Raw genomic sequence first — 19,592 nt, forward strand, 5'->3', positions numbered from 1 at the left:
GCCTGAGTGTATGTGCAAGCTCTAGAGACCCAGGCAGCGTTCTCTTGCCCAAAATTTACTTTTAAGAACAATAACTATTGCCCATCCTGTCTCATTTGTTTGAGAATCAAAACTTTCATCTGAGATTACAAGAGGATGATCACCAGTAGGCAGGGTAGTATAGTATTACTAAGTAAGGTACGTAGGAGCTTCGTCCCTTCCCTTTTGATCAGCTGCTCAATGTACATGGAGATAAAACTAACTGATTTCAAAGAAAAGAAATTGAGATCTAACTGATTATCCAATCAATATGTGATTCAGATTCAAATCTGAACTCAATTTAACCATGAGAGTTGAGTAAGTTTGAATAGAAAAATTGAAATGAAGGGGAAATACTTTGGCATATAGTAAACTTTGACAAGAATTCTTCTCCGACTGTTCTGTAACTCACCTTTAATTTTGAGATTAGTACCAATTTCTCTATGTCTGGAGATCCAAAGTCCAACTTCCTAATGTTTCATGGCCATGTAGACCATACTTTTTTGCTAACCAACCACAAAAACAATGAAACGCAATAGTATATACACTGTAGTCAAGACTCAGCCATATAAACATGGAGACTCGCATACTCAAAAGTGCATGTGCAGTATAGAGCTGATGGGCAGATTTCCAGAAAAATGAGGCTCCATAGACATTAAAAAGGTTTTCAATTGTCCTCCAAAAACTTGCTCCATACCCTATATTAGTAGGAGACCAATACAGGGTATGTGAAAGCACATCAGAACATGCTTGTCAAAGCTGACCATTTTAGAGGCACTTCCTCGCGGCTGCTCTAGCATTGCATTCATGCTTGAGTAGATTAGCCCTCAGCAACATTGCTTTGACATCACGGTCAAACTCACTGCCTGTCTGTAGGACCCGTTGGAATGTTGCATTCCTTTGATCAGCATGTCGTGCATAAAGAATTTTGTTGTGTGAATCGATTCGAGCCTGTAGTAGGACCAGTTTGATAAATTAAGCACCGAACACACAAGAAATGGAATAAATGAGTTAAAGAAACATAAAATGCTCAATTAAGAGGGTTAGTCCTTAATTTTGCTGAGATAAATGTAAATTGCTCCCAAAGGGGGAAAAATCAAAGTTCTTTCATTACAAAGACACATTAAAGGTCCGTGAATTAACAGAAATGAAAAGTAGCCAAAACATACCTGTATCTGGTTGTCAGTTATCAAAGCTTCAAGTTCTTTCTCCAGCCCAGCAACACTTGTTTTAAAGGCACTAGCCATCATGTGAAGATCAACAGACACAAATGGGTGTGTATATTGGATGAGGGCTTTGTGACGGATTTGATTATACAGCGTCTCAACATGGTCATACAAATGGATGTCGAGCAACAGATTGGCTTTGAGATTTTCAAGGTACTCAAGGCATGAAGCATAACGGCTGCAAGATAGACAATTTTTTTGACATATCAAATAGTGGTCTACTGCCTCCAATCATGAAAAGAGAAGATATTGAAATGAATATACACTTTAATGACATACATTCACTAACAACACCATGTCCAATGAACTTGCAAGGACCCTTCAATAAAGTAAGCTCCAGTCAACGGACTATAAACTTGCGTTACTTGCGGCCAGCTACACAGATCATTTTCCACCATTCCAATATATTTAAGGTCATATTTGACAATTGGTCACTGCACGCCAGATTAAAGTGCATGTTTGGGTACACTTATGGGCCTTCAGCTTCATCGTTTCCACAAACTGGCTTGTCATGAGCATAAAGGTAGGCCGAATGTAACGTAGAAGAAGTTCCAACTAAGAACCACTCTACAATAGGATCGATGATAGGCCAGAATTGATCCTCAAAATTTATATTCAATTGCTGGACAGATTAGGAGATCGATTACTTTTTTTCAGCAGCAAATTTACTCATCGATCGCAGAACTTGTAGCAGATCACACAATAAAATAAAAATTTTTTAAAAACAAGGATAAATAGAAGATAGGATAGAAGAAGAATAGTTTGGATTGAGCAGCCTCTCACTCTTTCCCGGGTCTCTCACCCACGGCCTCTCACAGGAGTTGTCTCTCACAGCTACCTGGCTAACAACCGCTCTTTTTTACCATCTCATCAGTGGCTGATCAATACAGCTTCTTGCCTTGATTTATAACTAAAGCATGATTACAAATAGTATCTCCCCTTTTGGCTATTGGGAGGATTACAAAATAGAACCAAACGAAAAATAGAAATGTTTACAAAACAAGTTTGTGGAATAATGCTTGAATGATCAATGAGATCAGTCAAGCTCTCTATTTATAATAATAAAAGAGATTACAAAGGGAAACACTATTCATGATACTGTTCATGACACTGTTTACGTGAACAGTGTCACAAACTCACAGCCCTAATTACATTTCTACCCTTGCTCATAAATACATAAATAAAGAATAAATAAAACACCCAAAAGACCAGAATACCCCCATGGTATTCTATGGTATTCTAGTGTACATAATTTAACAAGAAACTATATCTAACTAAAAGGAAACCAAGTACTGAAATAGAAACTTCTAAATAAAAGCTAAGCCTACTTTCTAAATCTGAAATTAGAAACTAGTACTAACTAACTTGCCAAAACTGAATTTAGATATCGAATCTTCTATTACAACCAAACTGGAAACAAAAAAGAGAAACACGGTAAACTAAAATAGCTAAACAAAAAATAAGAACAAAGCTGGCCATATCTTGTACTCCAATAAGCTTTTACCCAAACATGCCAAAAGTGCATGTGCAGCAGCTCATTTCCAGGGAATGCCTAGTATAAAGTCAAAATAGCAAATTTCCAGGAATTTAAAATAATATGGTTTGGCTAAAAATATAACAAATCCTGGATGCTAACCTAACACAAAATCCTCTTTTATACACACTAAGTACCAGTGGCACAAAAGCACTGCCAGAATTTTGCAACAACAATGAAGTCATAAAATGATCTTTCATGAACCAATGTCACAAGTCCAGAAAGGATTCATTAAAGCAAAGAATTAGGACCACCAGACTCCCTCAATTTTTAAAGTGAAAACGAATCAAAGATGAGGACAAACTTTTCTCTCTCTCTCTCTCTCTCTCTTTTCTGTATCTGCTAGATGACAACAATGGGTCATTGACCTCAGGTGAGCATCACAGAGCTTTAAGACCATTTTATACCCTTCAAAGCAAAACACATGCAAGTACAGGCACACATATATGTCTATTGTATCACAAGAATTTTATACTTTACTAATTAATGTTTGAGAAAAGCCTCAAGGGTTTTGACTTTTGAGCCCTAACTCTCTGCGTAAAGGCCCTTGAGGAGTCAATGAGTAAGCATCATCCTCCTTTAAAACCAATGAACTGAATCAAATGGGGCATTGATGAAGATAAGTCATCTAGAGGGATTATTTTATTGGAACTAAGCCTTGGGATGGGTTATGTACATGGTTCAAAATCTCGCGATATTTCGCCGAAATATCGCTTAATTTCGTATATCTCGAGCTTACCGAGATGCGAAATCAGGTCGAAATGAAAAAATACCATATTTCGTCGATATCTCGTGAGATATCGTGAGATATCGACGAAATATGGTATTTTGGCTTAAAGTGTCACGTGAAGGGGGGGCTTTAATACAATATTTCGCAGATTTCGGTCCATATTTCGACCGAGAGCTGCATTTGCTAAGGAATTTCAGTCTTTTGCCTATTCTTCCACTCTTCCAAGCTCTCATCCAACACTCTAGCCATTGTTCAAGCACATTGTTGTCGGATTTTCGCCGGTAAACTCATCGGAGGGTCATCTAAGCTCATCATCCAAGCTTTTTTCCACTATTTAAGGTAAATTATATTCCTCTAAAACTATTTTTTTGAAAAGACTATGCACAAATTTTGTTGGATGGTGATGATATTAATATATGTTAGACACCGGAGGCCGATCTATAGCCTCACGGTGTCGAAATTTTTTTTCCATATGTATTTTTTTTTTTTTTTCCTGGTTTTAAAAATTCATTTTCCTACAATTAAAATAGGAAATAATTAGGGGTAATATGACTTAGATGGTAATGAATTAAATATATGTTAGACACCAATGGCCGATCTACGGCTTCACGGTGTCGGATTTATTTTTCTACTCTTAAATAATTATTTTAATTTTCGCACATACCACTCCATTGGCATCGGATTATGGTGCATCACAACCTTACGGTGGATATGGATATGGATCATCATCATATGGGCAGTTTAGTGGGGTAGGGGACTATGACTACCAGTCCCAATCCTAGGGACATACTGGATCATCTTTTGTAGATAACATCTTTGCATACCCTAGCGGACCTAGCTACCAACCTCACCAGCCATACATGCAGCCAATGCCATCGCCTCTTACGCCGGCACCAACATCATATCACAGTGAATCATCTTCTTCACGGACTGGATCGATTGGTAACCCTAGTTTATATCCTAGGATAGGTTACCTACAGTATGTTGATGATTCCATTTACGTGACACTTGTGGATGACTACACTCGTTTCTTCCATGATTCTATACCGTGGTCCACATATGTCCTTCAAACAGAGAGCAATGGACGTCGACTCCAGCGAGGCATGAGTGAGATTGATCCAGGGAGGCACAGCAACTACTATTAGCAGTTTAGCACTTGTAATTTGTAACTTAAGTTGTGATTTCATTGATCTATGAACTTGTGAGTTGTGACTTGCGAGTTGCGAGTCTTGTGACTAACTAACTTTGACACTTAGTGTATTGCCTTTAAGGCTTTAAGCGAGTTATTGAATATTATGGAGTTTATGAGAATCATGGCACTCATCAATGTGTATTGGCTTTAACTTGATATGTGATGAAGTTAAATTCTATTATTAAATATTAACTGTCTAATCTGTGTATTTAACTATTTATACATTAGGGTCGGCGACCGTATGTCAATCAAGGGTGCAAGCCCAAAACACCAATTTGAATTCACATTTTTACAATTTTATGGTTTAAATGTGTTTATTAAGCTTAAATAAGGCTGTCCATGAAGTTTCAGGCCTAGATATGGCCAAATACCCCCCGAGATGGACCCCCGAAATATTGCAGAAAAAATGCAATATTTCGGTCATATTTCGCGATATCTCGGATATTTCGGATATCTCGGTAGGCCCGAGATACCGATATATCGCGAGATATAGTACTATGGTTATGTATGCATGGCCTTTGATCCCATGTGTTTTCTTTGTAATGGGCCACTTTTCTTTTTTTTTGGAAGAATAAAGAAATTCATTACCAAAGAAAAGAAAACAAATTACATGGCCCTACCTAAGAGGAGGATAGGCCTGCAAAATTCAAAAGCCCAATAGGAAAAGAAGGGCAGCCAAGTCAATTCCAGGTAGGGAACCACAAACCCTAAACAAATTATCTCAACACAACATCGACCAGCCGCCAAGACGAGAATCGGAGCATCACCGACAAACAAACAGCCACAGCAGAGGGGCGCTGGCCTTATGGAGGGCCACGGCCAAGCGGAGGTGACAGCCACATCAGAGGGGCAACGGCGAAACGGCTGCTGGCCGAGCATAGCATGCAGAGGGCAGGCTATGCAGCTGGCAGTACCACGGTGTTAGTCGAGCAAGCCAAGCGCATCAGACAAAAGCCTGACCGAGTGGGGCTGGCGGCCAAGCAGTTGCAGTCCAAGTGGGCTGGCGACCAAGCGACAACTGAGAGCGCCAGCGATGCAAGACACGACTGGCGACTGGCGAGGGAGAAGGCAAACGGGGCTGGAGGCGAAGAGACAGGCCAGCAGACCAAATGAGGAAGGCAGTCAGCGAGGGAGGCGACCCAGCGAAGTGAGCAGCTGTCATAGACGAAAGCCAAACGAAGCAGCGGGACCAGGCAAGAGAGACCCCAACAAGTCTGAAGAGAGACCTAGCAAAAGGGTGACTTGCGAGGCAGCAAACCAGGCAAGGCTAACAACCACGAAAACGACAAACCAAGAGGGCTGTCAACTAGCACGACTGCAGACCGAGTAAGGATGGCGGCCACTAGCACTACGCTGGTCCAAACAAGAAGACCAAGCTCCAAGTTCCGAAGAAGAAGAGGAGAAAGTGGAGGAAGAAAGGGAGGGAGAGAAGGAGAAAGAAAAGGGAGTAAGAAGGGGGAAGGAGGAGCCCGGCCTCACGGCCAGACTCCAAAACCCGATGAAGAAGAGGAAAACATGGAGGAAGAAAGGGAGGGGAAGAAGGGGGGAGGAGCAGCCTGGCCGTGAGGCTGGGCTGCTCCACAGCGGGGGTGGCTGGGCAACTTTAATAGCCTAAAATGTGGGTTCAAGGTAGGCATACGGGATTAGGCATAGAAGTAGCTTATTAACTTTACTTTCATTCCTAGTAAAAGTATGAGATTTTATTTAATTGTTATTTTTATTTTCAGCTAGGTTTAAGCACTCCTAATCATAGTAGGATTATATTTCAGTTTTCATAGTTTAAGTAGGAGTTTATTTTTCAGTCTATATGAACAATGTAAGGATGCTCAGCCACAAACGATTTGATTATTGAAGTTATTGAGATGCCTTTTGGCCAGAGCTGTGAGAGACAGTGTCGATGTGATGCCTTAACCTGAGATAGGTTCTTCTTCCTGTTTATACTCTGTTTTCCTGCAACTGAATACTATTTTGAGTTCTGTCGATTATCAAGGCTGTTGGATTGTATTTGATCTCTGGTTTCAAGAGGATATATTATTCATTAATCTATATCAGAATCCTAACATCAGGTAAGGTCGGATCAAAGCTTAATTTCAGTTTTAACTAACCAGCGGATGCTCTATTTTATACTTGGTTTCAGAATTTTGTTTTTCTAATTACTTCCTATCTAGCCATCTGATTAAGTTCCACTCTTGGGGATTTTATTAGTTTTACCTAGACTCATACTCGATCCAAGTTTGAGGGGAATCCATTGGCTTGATAGGTTTTAATTTCAGTTTCACTGTCTCTGGGATCTCCGCATGTGAGATGTTTCCTTACTCCCAAACCGCTCATCGGATCATTCCCATCCTATTAACTGTTGTCCTCCTTTTGGGATACTAAGAATACTATTTGTACAAAACAGGGTAACTTGTAATCTTCTGTGGAATTACAACTTCTAAGCCAATCCTTATGACTTCACAATTTCCTTTTTCTAATACAATTTGATCTTTTACCTTATAGCCCAGAAGAAAATTATCCATTCAGATTAAGGGGGGAGGGGGAAAGGACAGAAGAAGAAATTGCAGATTAAGGACCAGAAAGATCAGAATTAAAGTTCATAATTTTTTACCTTGAATAGAAATCATTAATAAGCTCCCTTATTTCAGGCACCAGCTCTAAGAAATTACGGAAATTGAGATTGTCTATAACTTTGTTCTGTTGGTGGAAGAAAAACAAATAGTTAAGAGGTTGATTTCTCAACTCTAAGCATGAAAACTGAAAGGGACAGAAATATTTAGATAAATGCCTTTAATTCTGTCCTGTCAAAACTAGCAAGTGCACAAAGTCCACCATATGTCGCAACATCTTGTGGTGCAATCACTTCAGTGTAGTTATTTCCCAATTCAGGACCTGTCTCCAAGAACTGTCAACACACCAGAACAGAAGTTAATATTTTAATAGTTGAAGTTCATAATCAACAAAAGTCACTCCACCCAACACAACCACTGAATACAAGAAACCTTGTACAAGACAATAACACCACCACCAGCGCACAGGAACATGCATGCTTCGACCCCACACAAATATACATGCATGCACATGCATGATGCACCCACACAACCACACAATGAATACATGAGCATAGGACATGCAAGCACCAACACTAAATCTGACAAAAGCATCCATGCAGTCCTCATTCTCGTAACTTCTTTTGCTATCATGAGAAATCAAAATCCATTAAAGAACAAAGAAAAATGAATAATGAATTCAAGCGCCCAAAACAGGAAGATCAAAGCATTTTTCTCTCCAGCAGTAAGTTTATTATTTTATGAAGAACATGCAGGGAAATAATTACCTAGACAAGAAACCTAAAATGCTATTGAACTTATCTAGTCTCCAAGTAAGTAAGAAATTTCACCTTCCACCATTTCTCAAGGTTTCAAATAAAAAATTGGGCATCAATACTGGTTCTGACCTCCAAAAAAGATCAAATTCCAAAAACTCAAGGATTCTTCAAGTTGCCTAAATATCACAAACATTTTGAATACTCCACCAAAATTGTCAAATAGTTGAGATGTTGAATTTTTCAAATAATTGAAAACCAATGAGAAGTCTGAAGATCTTATGAAATGTGAAACCTTGATAAGTTCTTGTTCAACACCATAAATGATTACCTCCTCAAAAACTGTGGGGACTCACAGAACATCCCCAGCAATGATACTCCAAAAACATGAACCCTGTATACCCCATCTTGCAAGAGAAATTTTTCCATGGAGACTCCAGAGCATATTCTATGGAAATTTCCTTCATTCTTGCAGGAAAATTCCAGGAAAAAAGGTAAAAATGCTGGTTATCTCAACCAACTAACTCTTTTTCTTTCTGTTTTCTTTTCCCTTAATTTTCTTCTTTTTCTTTTCTTTTTCTTTTTGGCATTAACTTTCTGCCACCCAAAACCAAATACACTTCAAATGCATATCTACTGTTTTACAATGGAAAGAGCATAGAAATTAATCATAAGAAAAATGGTGGAAAGGAAAACAATAGTATTTTACTGAAGATTTTAAATTTCATTTTATAAATCACCAATTTAACTTATTACTTTGTTCATGATAGCCTAAAACAAATATACTCAAGATTATTATCAAATTCATTTGTTTATAATTGAGATTTTGCCACAGAGAACTATAAAATATCAAGTATAAAAGCATAAGAGAACTAAAGTACTAAACATCCTGAAAAGAGATGAGCACCACCAGAAAACGGGAAGGGGATTAACCACAGACTAAGATGCTTGGCAGAGACAAGTATTACATTGCTTAAAGCTCCAAAAGAATCATAAGAACACGGCAATATCAACTAATGCATCATGCAAGATTTATGAAATATAATTTGCTGATCAGAGAATGAACAAATAAAAATGATTACAAATGCAGACACAAACCTTGCGAGCAGCATGTTTGTACTTTTTTCCCTCCAAGTGTGCCAATCCAGCAGCACAACGCAATTTTGCTACAGTAACAGGGTCCAGTGCCTCTGGTGTTGGCTCTGCTTTACTTACATAGCTTGTGACATGTGTAAACTGGCCCATCTCAATGCTAACAAGAATTGCATTCAGACACATCTGAATTATGTGCTTTGATGTAGTGCAATAATCACGAGTACGGACATAGTTTTTAAAAGCGTCACCAAGGACACCATGAGCATAGTAAAAATCTCCAAAGTCATTGTATCCCATTCTAATGCTTTCTTTTATCAAATTTGTCTGCATATAAAAATCCCAGGATCAGATATGGAGATGAAGGAAAATAAGTAGAAGGGGGGGAGGGAGAACTTTAGTGATATAAGCCAATCTCAAAATCACGGTCTTCAATATATCTTACCAATGCAAATGGAGCAAATTCTTAATGACAATGACAACAACAATATCTTTTAAAGGAACCCGAAAAGACAAAACATGACTACTCTGCCCAATCCAACCAATCAATATGTTAACCTCTCGATTGACCACGTGACAAGTCTCAGGCACCATCTCAAACACAATGTATTGAACTTTTCAACTTGTATTTTCAGCCATAAAACGAATGCCCAAAGCTGACTTTTCAACCTTTTTCAAAGTTTTAGATCCACAGAGTAAAGTATGTCCAGACTGATCTCAATAGATGGTAATGTGAAAATGCCCACAAAATTTCAATCAAAAACCAAGCTGGTGTGGTGCCAGACATTTAGGGCTGTCAAGGGAAAGCTTGACTTGACAAGCACAAAGAAGATGTATCCTAATGAAATTAGTAATAGTAAAACAACAACAGAAAAGAAAATTGTTTGGAAGTTTGGCTCATAAAAAGAACCACTGGAAACTGATTTCAAGTTAGTGAGAGGGCTGATTTAAAGTGAGATGAATATAGTATTGGACAAGTGACAACCAGTCAAAAGACAAGATGCCACCAAACTTTTCTCAAAATAGCATTCTTCTCAAAAGACTTCTAAATAGAGGCAACAAGTTTGCCGACAGAAGCTGCACAAAGAAAGTAACTAGTACCAGAAGAATATGGATGTGTGTTCAAACAATTGCCAGACAAAGGTTTTTAGTTCCAATTTAAGAAAAATTATGGCAATAGTTCAAAATAGGGGGAGAAAGAGAAACGGAAAGGGGAAAAAATTAATTGCAATTATGAAATTCAGAACCTTTGTTTTTATTTGACACAACACATTAAAGAAAAAGTGAAGTGATGCAGGATAAACAAAAATCCCCAAAGCAATGAATGGTCCTTAGCATCAAAGGCAAGCAGACCCAAATAATAAAACTAGACAAATTTCCCGAAAACCTGAAATGCAGTACTCGCCACCAGTCTAAATCCTCTTTTTATCCTATATAACAAACTCAAATTGCGCCCCCCTCCCCAACAACCAAAAGTATGGAGATGCTAGATCAGTGACAAAAAAAAAAAAACACCAAAGATCCCTATAAATTTCAAATCAGAAGATCACCCAAGCAAATTAGTTGACCATGCTAACCATACAACTTTGCACTGCAATCCAACCACAACAGAAAAATCGACTAACAGTTTTGCAGGATCAAATCAATTCTAATATATGAAACAGTGGGGTTTAACACAGGAGTTTTAGTTTTAGCAATACCCGAAATTTCATAAAAACAGGTTTCTAGTCCTACAAACTAACTTGTTTCCAGGTCCTGCATACAACTTTTCATTCTCCAACTGGTTTGAATTTCTAAACTTCTTCATTTCTCTTCAATACCCATTAGATATTGCTAGATTTCAACAGAAAATCAGAACTAATTTAATACTAAGTCCATCAAGATATTGCGGAGGAAAAACAAAATGAAAAATGAAGAGCACTAGTCACCCATATGTGAAGAAAAAAGTGAATAATTCGAGCAGACATGAAAAATCCTCAAACTATCCCCCAGTCATCACAAGCAACTTCTTTGCAGGTTCTCTAAGGCTCCCACTAGATGTATTGATTCTCCTAGAAATAGGCTTATTGTTGCCCCTTGGGGCCTTCCCCACTAGTTCTAGTAGTGGTAGTGTGGATACGTAATTTTTTTTTTTTCTTTTGACTTGCTTCTCTTCTCTCTTCTTCTAGCCCCCCCCCCCCCTTCTTTCCTTTCTCCTTTGGTAATGAATTTTTATTCGCCCAAAAAATTAAAACATTAAAACAAAAAAATTAAACAAGAAACTGCTGTTCAATCCAATTACATTTTTTGAACTTCCATATAACCAATCTTGTAAATAAAATAAAATGAAATAAAATGAGTTTCAACCCGTATAGTATAGAAACAACTAACACAAAAATCAGGTATCCAGTGAATAAATTAGGCCTGCTTCCTTATAGCTTGGGCCCACAACATCTTATCCTCGTTAAACTTTAAAAAAGCTCCGGTATTGTGCCAAAGTAACCCTAAAGAAGAGACACAGAAACAACACATGTTATAACCGAAAACCAAAAAAGAACTCCTAATGAGGCCTAATGTGTACAAGACCAAGTGCAGAGGTGGATTACTCGATTTATTGGGGGGAGGAATAAAAATTATCACTTGGGACTGGAGATGCACAACAAATATAAAAAAAAAGGGGACAGTGACAATTGGTTAAATCATAAACTAAGAGAAAACTCTAAACACAGTAATGGAAATGCTCATGTGAGCTTTTTAGCAGCATTAAGCCATTGACATCTGATACCCACATGGTAAACCAGCGGGGAGATTAATAATCATCTCAAGCATGGAACCATGTTGTTTTGATTAGCACAATGGATTGTCGAGTTTTCACTTAATAAATTGAAACTTTACAGTAGTTGACCTTGAAACATTTCCTACACTCGGCACCTATTAGTGTAACTTGCGTTTGCACTCAGTATCCTCTTCTTTCAAAACCAAATAAAAGTAAGAAGATCCTACGATAATTGTGCACTTTTCATTTTAACAAATAATAGTAGCATGTAGGCTGTTTAGTTTCTAATTCTTTTGCAATGGCAAAATCTTTAGTGCACTGTGATTGTTATACTTTCCCAGTAAGTTAACTGTACCACTTTTCTTATTCACAATTGATGGAATAATGTAGGACCTAGTTCAACTAGGAACCAACCCTACAGTAGGATCAATGTACTGTCTGTCAGTGGAGATCTTCAGCAAACACCATAGGAAACTGAACAGCATACACTATTTTGAGGGGGTCTTCAATCAGCATTCGATTGGAACTCAATAGGACTTCTTGTGTTGACTGATTACAGAATTCCAGCTCTGTAGTTAGGCCTTAGGTTGCAGTAGACATCAGAATATAGATCTCCCACAGAAACGATTGGAAAATAAAAGAAAATTAGAAGAAGATAGAATAAGGTAGAATAGAATGGATTGAGCCTCACACTCTCTCCCAGGACTCTTACCCACTCACAGGTATAGGCATCTCACCCTCCCCAGCATCTCACAGCATAACTTGGTTTCAAAACCAAACTCAGCTTTTCTAAAATCGTTGGTCATAGGATTCAACCTCACTCCTTTTATTTATAATAAACCAATTACATCCTAAATCGATCTTCTAGAAATATCTCATAATAAAAGCAAACCCCATTCCCAATCGATTAACAATATAAGGAGTCCTAATTGCATAAGCAATCTAATAAATTATAAATTTTCCTAAACTAATAAAATCCACATGCAAGAAACCAGGAAAAAAAAATATTATCCTAAATAAACTCCTAAACCAACTCAATTTGCCATGGAAGGAATCCTTCATGCATAGCCCTTTGGTCTTCAACTTGATCTTTATAAAACTGGCCATGGGCCCACTGAAATTCTGGAAACTATCTTCTCCTCTAGAGCTGGACAATATCTCCAAAAAATTTGGGAATAATCTCCTAAAAACCAGCTAGCCAATGACTGTTATCTTTCCCCAAATAAGGATGGTCGATTTGGCAGAATATGTGCTCGATATCCCAAAACTCCCTGCTGGCTTGAGCTCATCTTTGGACAGAATCTATGGGCAGAATGTGTTCCAAATCACGGGCGAGGTACATGATGCAACCGATGGGCTTAAACAACCCATAATATGGGCCATGTTTTGGCCTATCTTGCAGCCCCATCGATTGGCCAAATCTACATCATGAAATAGTTAAAGATATCCTTGCTAAAATGAAAACATGTCCTAGTGTTTTCACAATGCTGGTATATACATCAAATCAAAATCTGCTCCATGCATTTTCAGATAACTTCTAATGAAGCTATCAATGTGTAATGCATTAGTGTTAAACAAAAAGTAGGAAAAAAGGATTCATAAGCATAAACCCTTTTTTTTCTGTGAGTTTTGTCAAAAATTGACACAGATTTTAAAATTATGATGCAATAACATAGTCCATAGTGTTTATCAGAAGAACATAATTCCAAGAAATAACTCCCCACTGGTCCGAAAGGGGGGAGCTGAGGAGTCACAATAATCAACAGCAGCGTATTACACAAAAGATTTGATGTCTAACCATCTAACCAGGGAAGAAGGGTCTCCTATATATTCCAGGTATAGGAATGTATAGGAGACCATTGCACCACATATCGTCTACCAACATCTTATAGGTCCCTGCTAATATGGTTGTTTCTGGCAATATCCCTGGTATGAGCCCCCAAGTACCAAAGATTTAAATATAAACTTAAAGAATTCGGGCTTGGTCCCAAATCATGCCCATTTCATCTCAGTAATTGCACTCAACAGATTGTGCTCTGAAATTGATATGTGCACATGTGGTGGGAATAAGAGATAAATAGGGGCATTGAGATAAGAGAAAATATAGGGAAATAGATATAATTGGCTTTATCAACAAAGCCATGACGTTTTTGGCTTAATTGAGGAAGCTGGACCTCCTTCTCATTCTCATTACATACAAGTACAAGTAGTAGTCTATAAATACCCACTAATCACTCCTACAATTTCCCCTTCAACTCACCCCACTACTAATAACTACATATAACTAACCCAAACCGCATATGACGTTAAGACTCTTCATACTTTCGCTTAGGCAACTCCAATTGGACAATTTTCCACAGTTCCGATGGACAATATTTCCTCACGGCAGGCAATAGAAACTCAAAACCATTGAAACTCTTAGTTTTTATCTTCCTTTTTTTTTTTTTGTAAAAATAGTTTTTATCTTTTTGATGCGAAAAAGAAATAAAAGTTGTTTTGGGTAGGGTTTAAATTTTGAAACCAGATGACCATTGTACTTATGCAAACCCACTATAAATAATGCATATTGAAACAATAGCAAAACTGTAATTACAAACAGGTTCTGAAATAAGTTCAGATGGTTGAATGAATAAAATAAATAAACAAATAAAACACACCCGGTAAGAGTTGAGCTCGTTCTCGAGCTTCTCCTTTCTCTGCTCAGCTCTACGATCAACGTTATCGACCCATGCCTGGTCCATCCCATAAGCAGGCCCCAACCTTCCATCTATCTTCTGAACGACCTCTCTAAAGAGCTGAGAGTTCTCGCCCTTTTTAATCTCCTCGTAAGCCATTCGTAATGCCTCCAACTGCATTGACTGGTTACCACACCGATCGGCAATGAACAAAAGCCTCGTGATCTTTGTTCTGCCGCTGTAGAGACTTGCGTAAGCCTCCACGTCCATCTGTTCGCTGCTAAAGATCGGTTTACTACGCTTGTCGTCTACACCATTGGACACGATGTCTTCGATCATCGTTCCTGGTCCTTCATCCTCGCCTTCCATAGCTGCTGGAATCTCTGATGCAAACCCTAGGAAAGAACTCCTCAGGGATTCGTTTTCAAGGATTGCTTGCACAACGCACCACTTCCTCTTCCGCTCTGCCTCAACTCTCAAGGCCCTCGCCCTCCTCATTGATATAGCGTGGGGCGTGGGCAATGGGCACCGGTTTGCATATTCGGGTAGAACAATGGGTCGGATTTGGTCCAAGAGGGTCACTGGGTTAGGCCCATACACTGAAGTTGTTACACCACTATCCAAATTTGTATGTGATAGTTTTATCCTTTTTTTTTTTCTTTTTTTTGGGCACAAAAAATCCCGCAAGCGGGGCAATATATTAGGCCTCAGAGGGCAAAAAGGAAGTTACAATATTGAGGAGGTCCTCCGGAAAGGAAGACTTCCACAAACCCAGATAAGGGTAGCACAATGCCCACTTAGAGATAACGTGGGCACAAGCATTGTCATCTCTGCCAACAAAAGAGAAAGAGATAGACTCAAAGCATGAAGAGAGAAGCCTTAAATCCATCATAATGGTGGAGACTTTAATCGGGGGGTGGAGTAAGGGGTCCAGCAGACACTTTACAAGAACTTGACAGTCGGAATGGAGAACAACTCGACGAAGCCCATCATTAACTGTCGCTTGCAACCCTAGACGGATTGCTCTAACTTCCCCAATAATAGTTGAGCTGGGGAAGTCATGCTCAGTAGACACCATGTACAAGCGTCCAAGATCAGTAGTGATAACCGCCCCCATACCCATAGCCCTAGGCCTATCGGATAGGGAGGCTTCAGTAAAAATGTGAAAAGCCCCCACCACCAGGCAAGGAGAGGGCCGGGGAAAAGGGGGGTAGCGGGGGAGCAGGGGGGATTAAGGATCAATAATGATTCAGTCACACACTTATTAACAGAAGTCACCCAAGATCGAAAAGCCAGGACACTCTTCTGAAAGGCCATAGCATTCTGACGCTTCTATATCTCCCAAAGGATGATCGCATGAGCAGAGAAGCATTCCCTTTGTTCTTTTTTCGAAAGGCCAGGAAGGCGGCCTCAATGCACTACCCAATCTGAAATTGACCAACTAGGGTGAGTCGATGTCCGCAGAGAGACACAAGAAGCAAACCGCGCTTGAAGAGCTTGGGAGCATTGCAGGAGAGCATGCACAACAATTTCTGAGCCTTCACCACAGCCCGGACATAAGTCGGAAGCAATAACATTCCTGCGATGGAGGTTAGCCAATACCCCAACAACATTAACACACGCTTTCCAAACAAAGGTTTGGACTTTTGGAGGGATACTAGATGACCAAATAATCTTCCAGACAATCTTTGGAATAGAGGAAATCTGAGTTCCCGAGGAAGAAGAAGGCGGAGAGAGAGAAGCTCCCAAACGGTAAGCAGACTTTACAGAGAATAGCCCCTTAGTGTGGGGGCCCCAGCAAACCCTATCCTGGCAGTCATGACGGCTGATAGGGATCTTCAGAATCGCTTCCACCTCAAGAGAAGAGAACAAGGACCTAAGCCTGACAACATCCCAGGTTTTATCTGGAGCAATCAACTCAGCAACCCAAATATAAGGACAGAGTGGTGGCTGGGCGGATAAGATCCTGGACTCAGGGAGAGAGGGGATCCAAAGGTCCCGCCAAATACTAACACTCCTTCCATTCCCCACAATCCAGACCAAGCCTTTTACCAGGAGACCCCGACCTTTTAAGATGCTTTGCTATGCCCAGGAGGGGCGGGACCCAAACTGGGCCAGGAAGAAGTCACCATCCTGAAAGTAAATGCTCCTCAAAAGCCTAGCCCACAGAGAGTCATGGTTATGAATCAGTTGCCAGCCCAGCTTTGCCAGCAAAGCCAAATTCTGAGTACGAAGGTCGCAAATCCCAAGCCCACCCTCCAACTTTGGCAAAAAAGACAATCCCAGGCAACACAATGGATTTTTCTCTCATCCTTCTTCTGCCCCCATAAGAATCTGTAACCCTCTTTGTTAATCTCATCTAGCATTCCATCCGGCAACTTGAAGTGAGACATAAAGTAGGTAGGGGTAGCTGTGACAACGGCTTTCAAGAGGACCTCCCTACCAGCAGGAGACAACATCGTACTCTTCCAACCTGCAATCTTGCCAATGGTTATATCTTTGATATCCTAGAAAGTCACCATCTTCCCCATGCCCACAATAGAAAGGAGCCCCAGGTAGGTCCCTGGAGAAGAAATAGTATCAACCCCAATAATCCTTGAAAAAATTCGCCGAAGTCTGATAGGAGTATTCGGACTAAAGAAAGCTGAAGATTTCTGCAAGTTTATAGCTTGGCCAAATGCCTCACAGTAGAGGCTCAACAAACTCCTGAGGGACCGAAGAGAGCTTTATGAAGGCTGAATGAAGAGCAAGCTATCATCAGTAAAGAGGGAGTGAGTAATCTGTGGACTGCTTCTGCGGACCCCAATACCTCGAATGATTTCCTGGGAAACTGCTGCTGAGATAAGGGACGTGAGGCACTCAGTGCACAAAATAAATAAGCTAGGAGAAAGAGGATCGCCCTGCCTCAAACCTCTAGATGGAATCAAAGAATCCTACTGCATTCCATTAATAAGGAAGGAGTAAGAAATAGTGCTAACACATTGCTCAATAAACCTGATCCACTTCTCATAAAGTCCTAACTTTGACAGCATAGTAAGGAGGAACTGCCACTCAATCCTATCGTATGTCTTTCGCATATCCAACTTGAACGCTGCCAGAAAGTCCATGCCAGGAGTCCTACCTTTCATGTGGTGGAAGACCTCATGGGCAATCAACACATTTTCAAAGATACTCCTTCCTTCCACAAAAGCAGTCTACTCAAGAGAAATGATGTGATCAAGAACCTTCTTCAATTTGGAAGCAAGCACCTTAGAGAAAATTCTGTAACTCACATTACATAAGTTGATTGGTTTAAACTGCTCCACTCTTTCTGCCAATTTTCCTTTAGGGGTGAGGAGGATTTGAGTGTTGTTCATCTCTTTAAGAAGGTGTCCAGTGTGGAAAAATGATCTCATGGCCAGGCAGATATCTGGCCCAACAGAATCCCAGTAGGATTGGAAGAAGACTGGGGACATCCCATCTGGGCCCAGCGACTTTAAAGGCTTCATGCTAAAAGCCGCAGCTTTAACCTCTTCATCTGAGATAGGCAAGCACAACTCCCTATTCATGGCCTATGTAATCTTAGGGGAAGTGTACTGAGTAGCCAGGTCAATGCTTGATTGAGCCTCAGAGGTGTATAATATTTGGAAAAATTGGAAAATCTCTCTATCAACATCCTCCTCCTTCTCAAGCCATCTGTCATCTTGGGTCTTCAACTTCAAGATCTTGTTTCTACTTCGCCTCTCAAGAGTAGTGGCATGGAAAAATCTTGTGTTTCTATCGCCTTCCTATAGCCATTGGATACGGGATTTTTGATGCCATAAGCTCTCTTGCTACTCTAAAAGGAGCCTTAACTCATCTTGAGTCTTTATCTCTAGATCCGTAAGCTGAGGGTGCCAATTCATAGCCTGGATTTTTTTAAGCTCTTTCATTTTTGCTGCCACTGCAATATCCACATCAGGGACATTTTCCTTCTTCCAACTGGCCAAGTTAGCCCTAGAAAGGGCTATCTTCTTTTGAACTTTAAACATTGGAGATCCATACATATAAGAGTTCCATGAACCTTTCACGGTTTCAGCACATCCCGGAATCGATCTCCATCGAGCTTCAAATTTGAACAAACACTTGCCATTTGGGATGGGACTTTTGGAGAACACAACTAGAGGGGAGTGATCAAAGCCACATACCGGTTCGAAGAGGACCCCTGCATCATCAAATAAACTTCTCCAGTCCGTAGAACAAAACGCCCTATCAAGGCGTTCCCTAATTAGACCATGTCACCACCTTCTATTTGACCAGGTAAAGAAAGGTCCATTAGACCCCAACTCCATCAACTCGCACTTGTCAACAAATTCTCTGAAACCTCGAATACGAGCTGCGGGATTAGTGTTGCCTCCCTGTTTCTCGACTCCATTGAGAATTTCATTAAAGTCTCCCAAAATTAACCACGGCAGAACGACAGTACCCCCCATAAAATAAAGTTGACGCCAGAAGGCCGGTCAATCAGAAGATTTCGGAGGACCATAGACGAGGGATAATTTCCACGGTGGAACATTTTGAGAACAACAAACAGTATAATCAATTAACCTTTGTGAACTAAGGTTAACCTGCAAAGATACATAGTCCATCCACAAAACACAAAGACCACCACTAGACCCAATCGGGTCAACAACAAACAAATGCGGGAAAGAAAGAGACTTAGCTAAAAGTTCTAACTTATCTGACTTGCTCTTCGTTTCCATAAGGAAGAGCACAGCAGGGCGATGCTTGGACACAAGCGTTCGAAGAACCTGAACCTTCAAGGGGCGCCCCAATCCTTTACAGTTCCAACTGAGAAGCTTCATAATTCCTCTCGAGATTGGCCTAGCCTTGATCTCGCGTGTTCAGATTCAACTTGCATCGAAGAGGGTGAGCTGTAAGGGGAGAATCGGGCTGCCTTCTTCCATTTCCTCAATGGGGAGAGGGGCCCACCACTGATACTATTGCCACTTTGAGAAGGGTACAAGTATGGGTCTTTTGGATCTTGGATATGCATCTGACCAGCTTCCTCAATCGGATCACTGTTGAGT

At 40.1% G+C, this 19,592-nt stretch overlaps 1 protein-coding gene across 1 annotated transcript; it reads right to left on the reverse strand.

Moving 5' to 3' along the window:
* Positions 1-415: 415 nt before the first annotated feature.
* On the reverse strand, positions 416-14,976 carry LOC122664661 (COP9 signalosome complex subunit 1-like). Its single transcript, XM_043860587.1, has 6 exons — positions 14,527-14,976; positions 9,121-9,441; positions 7,486-7,602; positions 7,309-7,394; positions 1,188-1,422; positions 416-969 (listed from the first exon to the last, which is right to left on the reverse strand). Exons 1-6 carry the CDS (start codon positions 14,911-14,913, stop codon positions 787-789), a joined length of 1,329 nt encoding a protein of 442 aa, XP_043716522.1. The 5' UTR covers positions 14,914-14,976; the 3' UTR covers positions 416-786.
* Between the last annotated feature and the right edge of the window lie 4,616 nt (positions 14,977-19,592).

Source organism: Telopea speciosissima, chromosome 6 (genome assembly GCF_018873765.1).
Source record: "Telopea speciosissima isolate NSW1024214 ecotype Mountain lineage chromosome 6, Tspe_v1, whole genome shotgun sequence".
Classification (NCBI taxonomy): domain Eukaryota; kingdom Viridiplantae; phylum Streptophyta; class Magnoliopsida; order Proteales; family Proteaceae; genus Telopea; species Telopea speciosissima.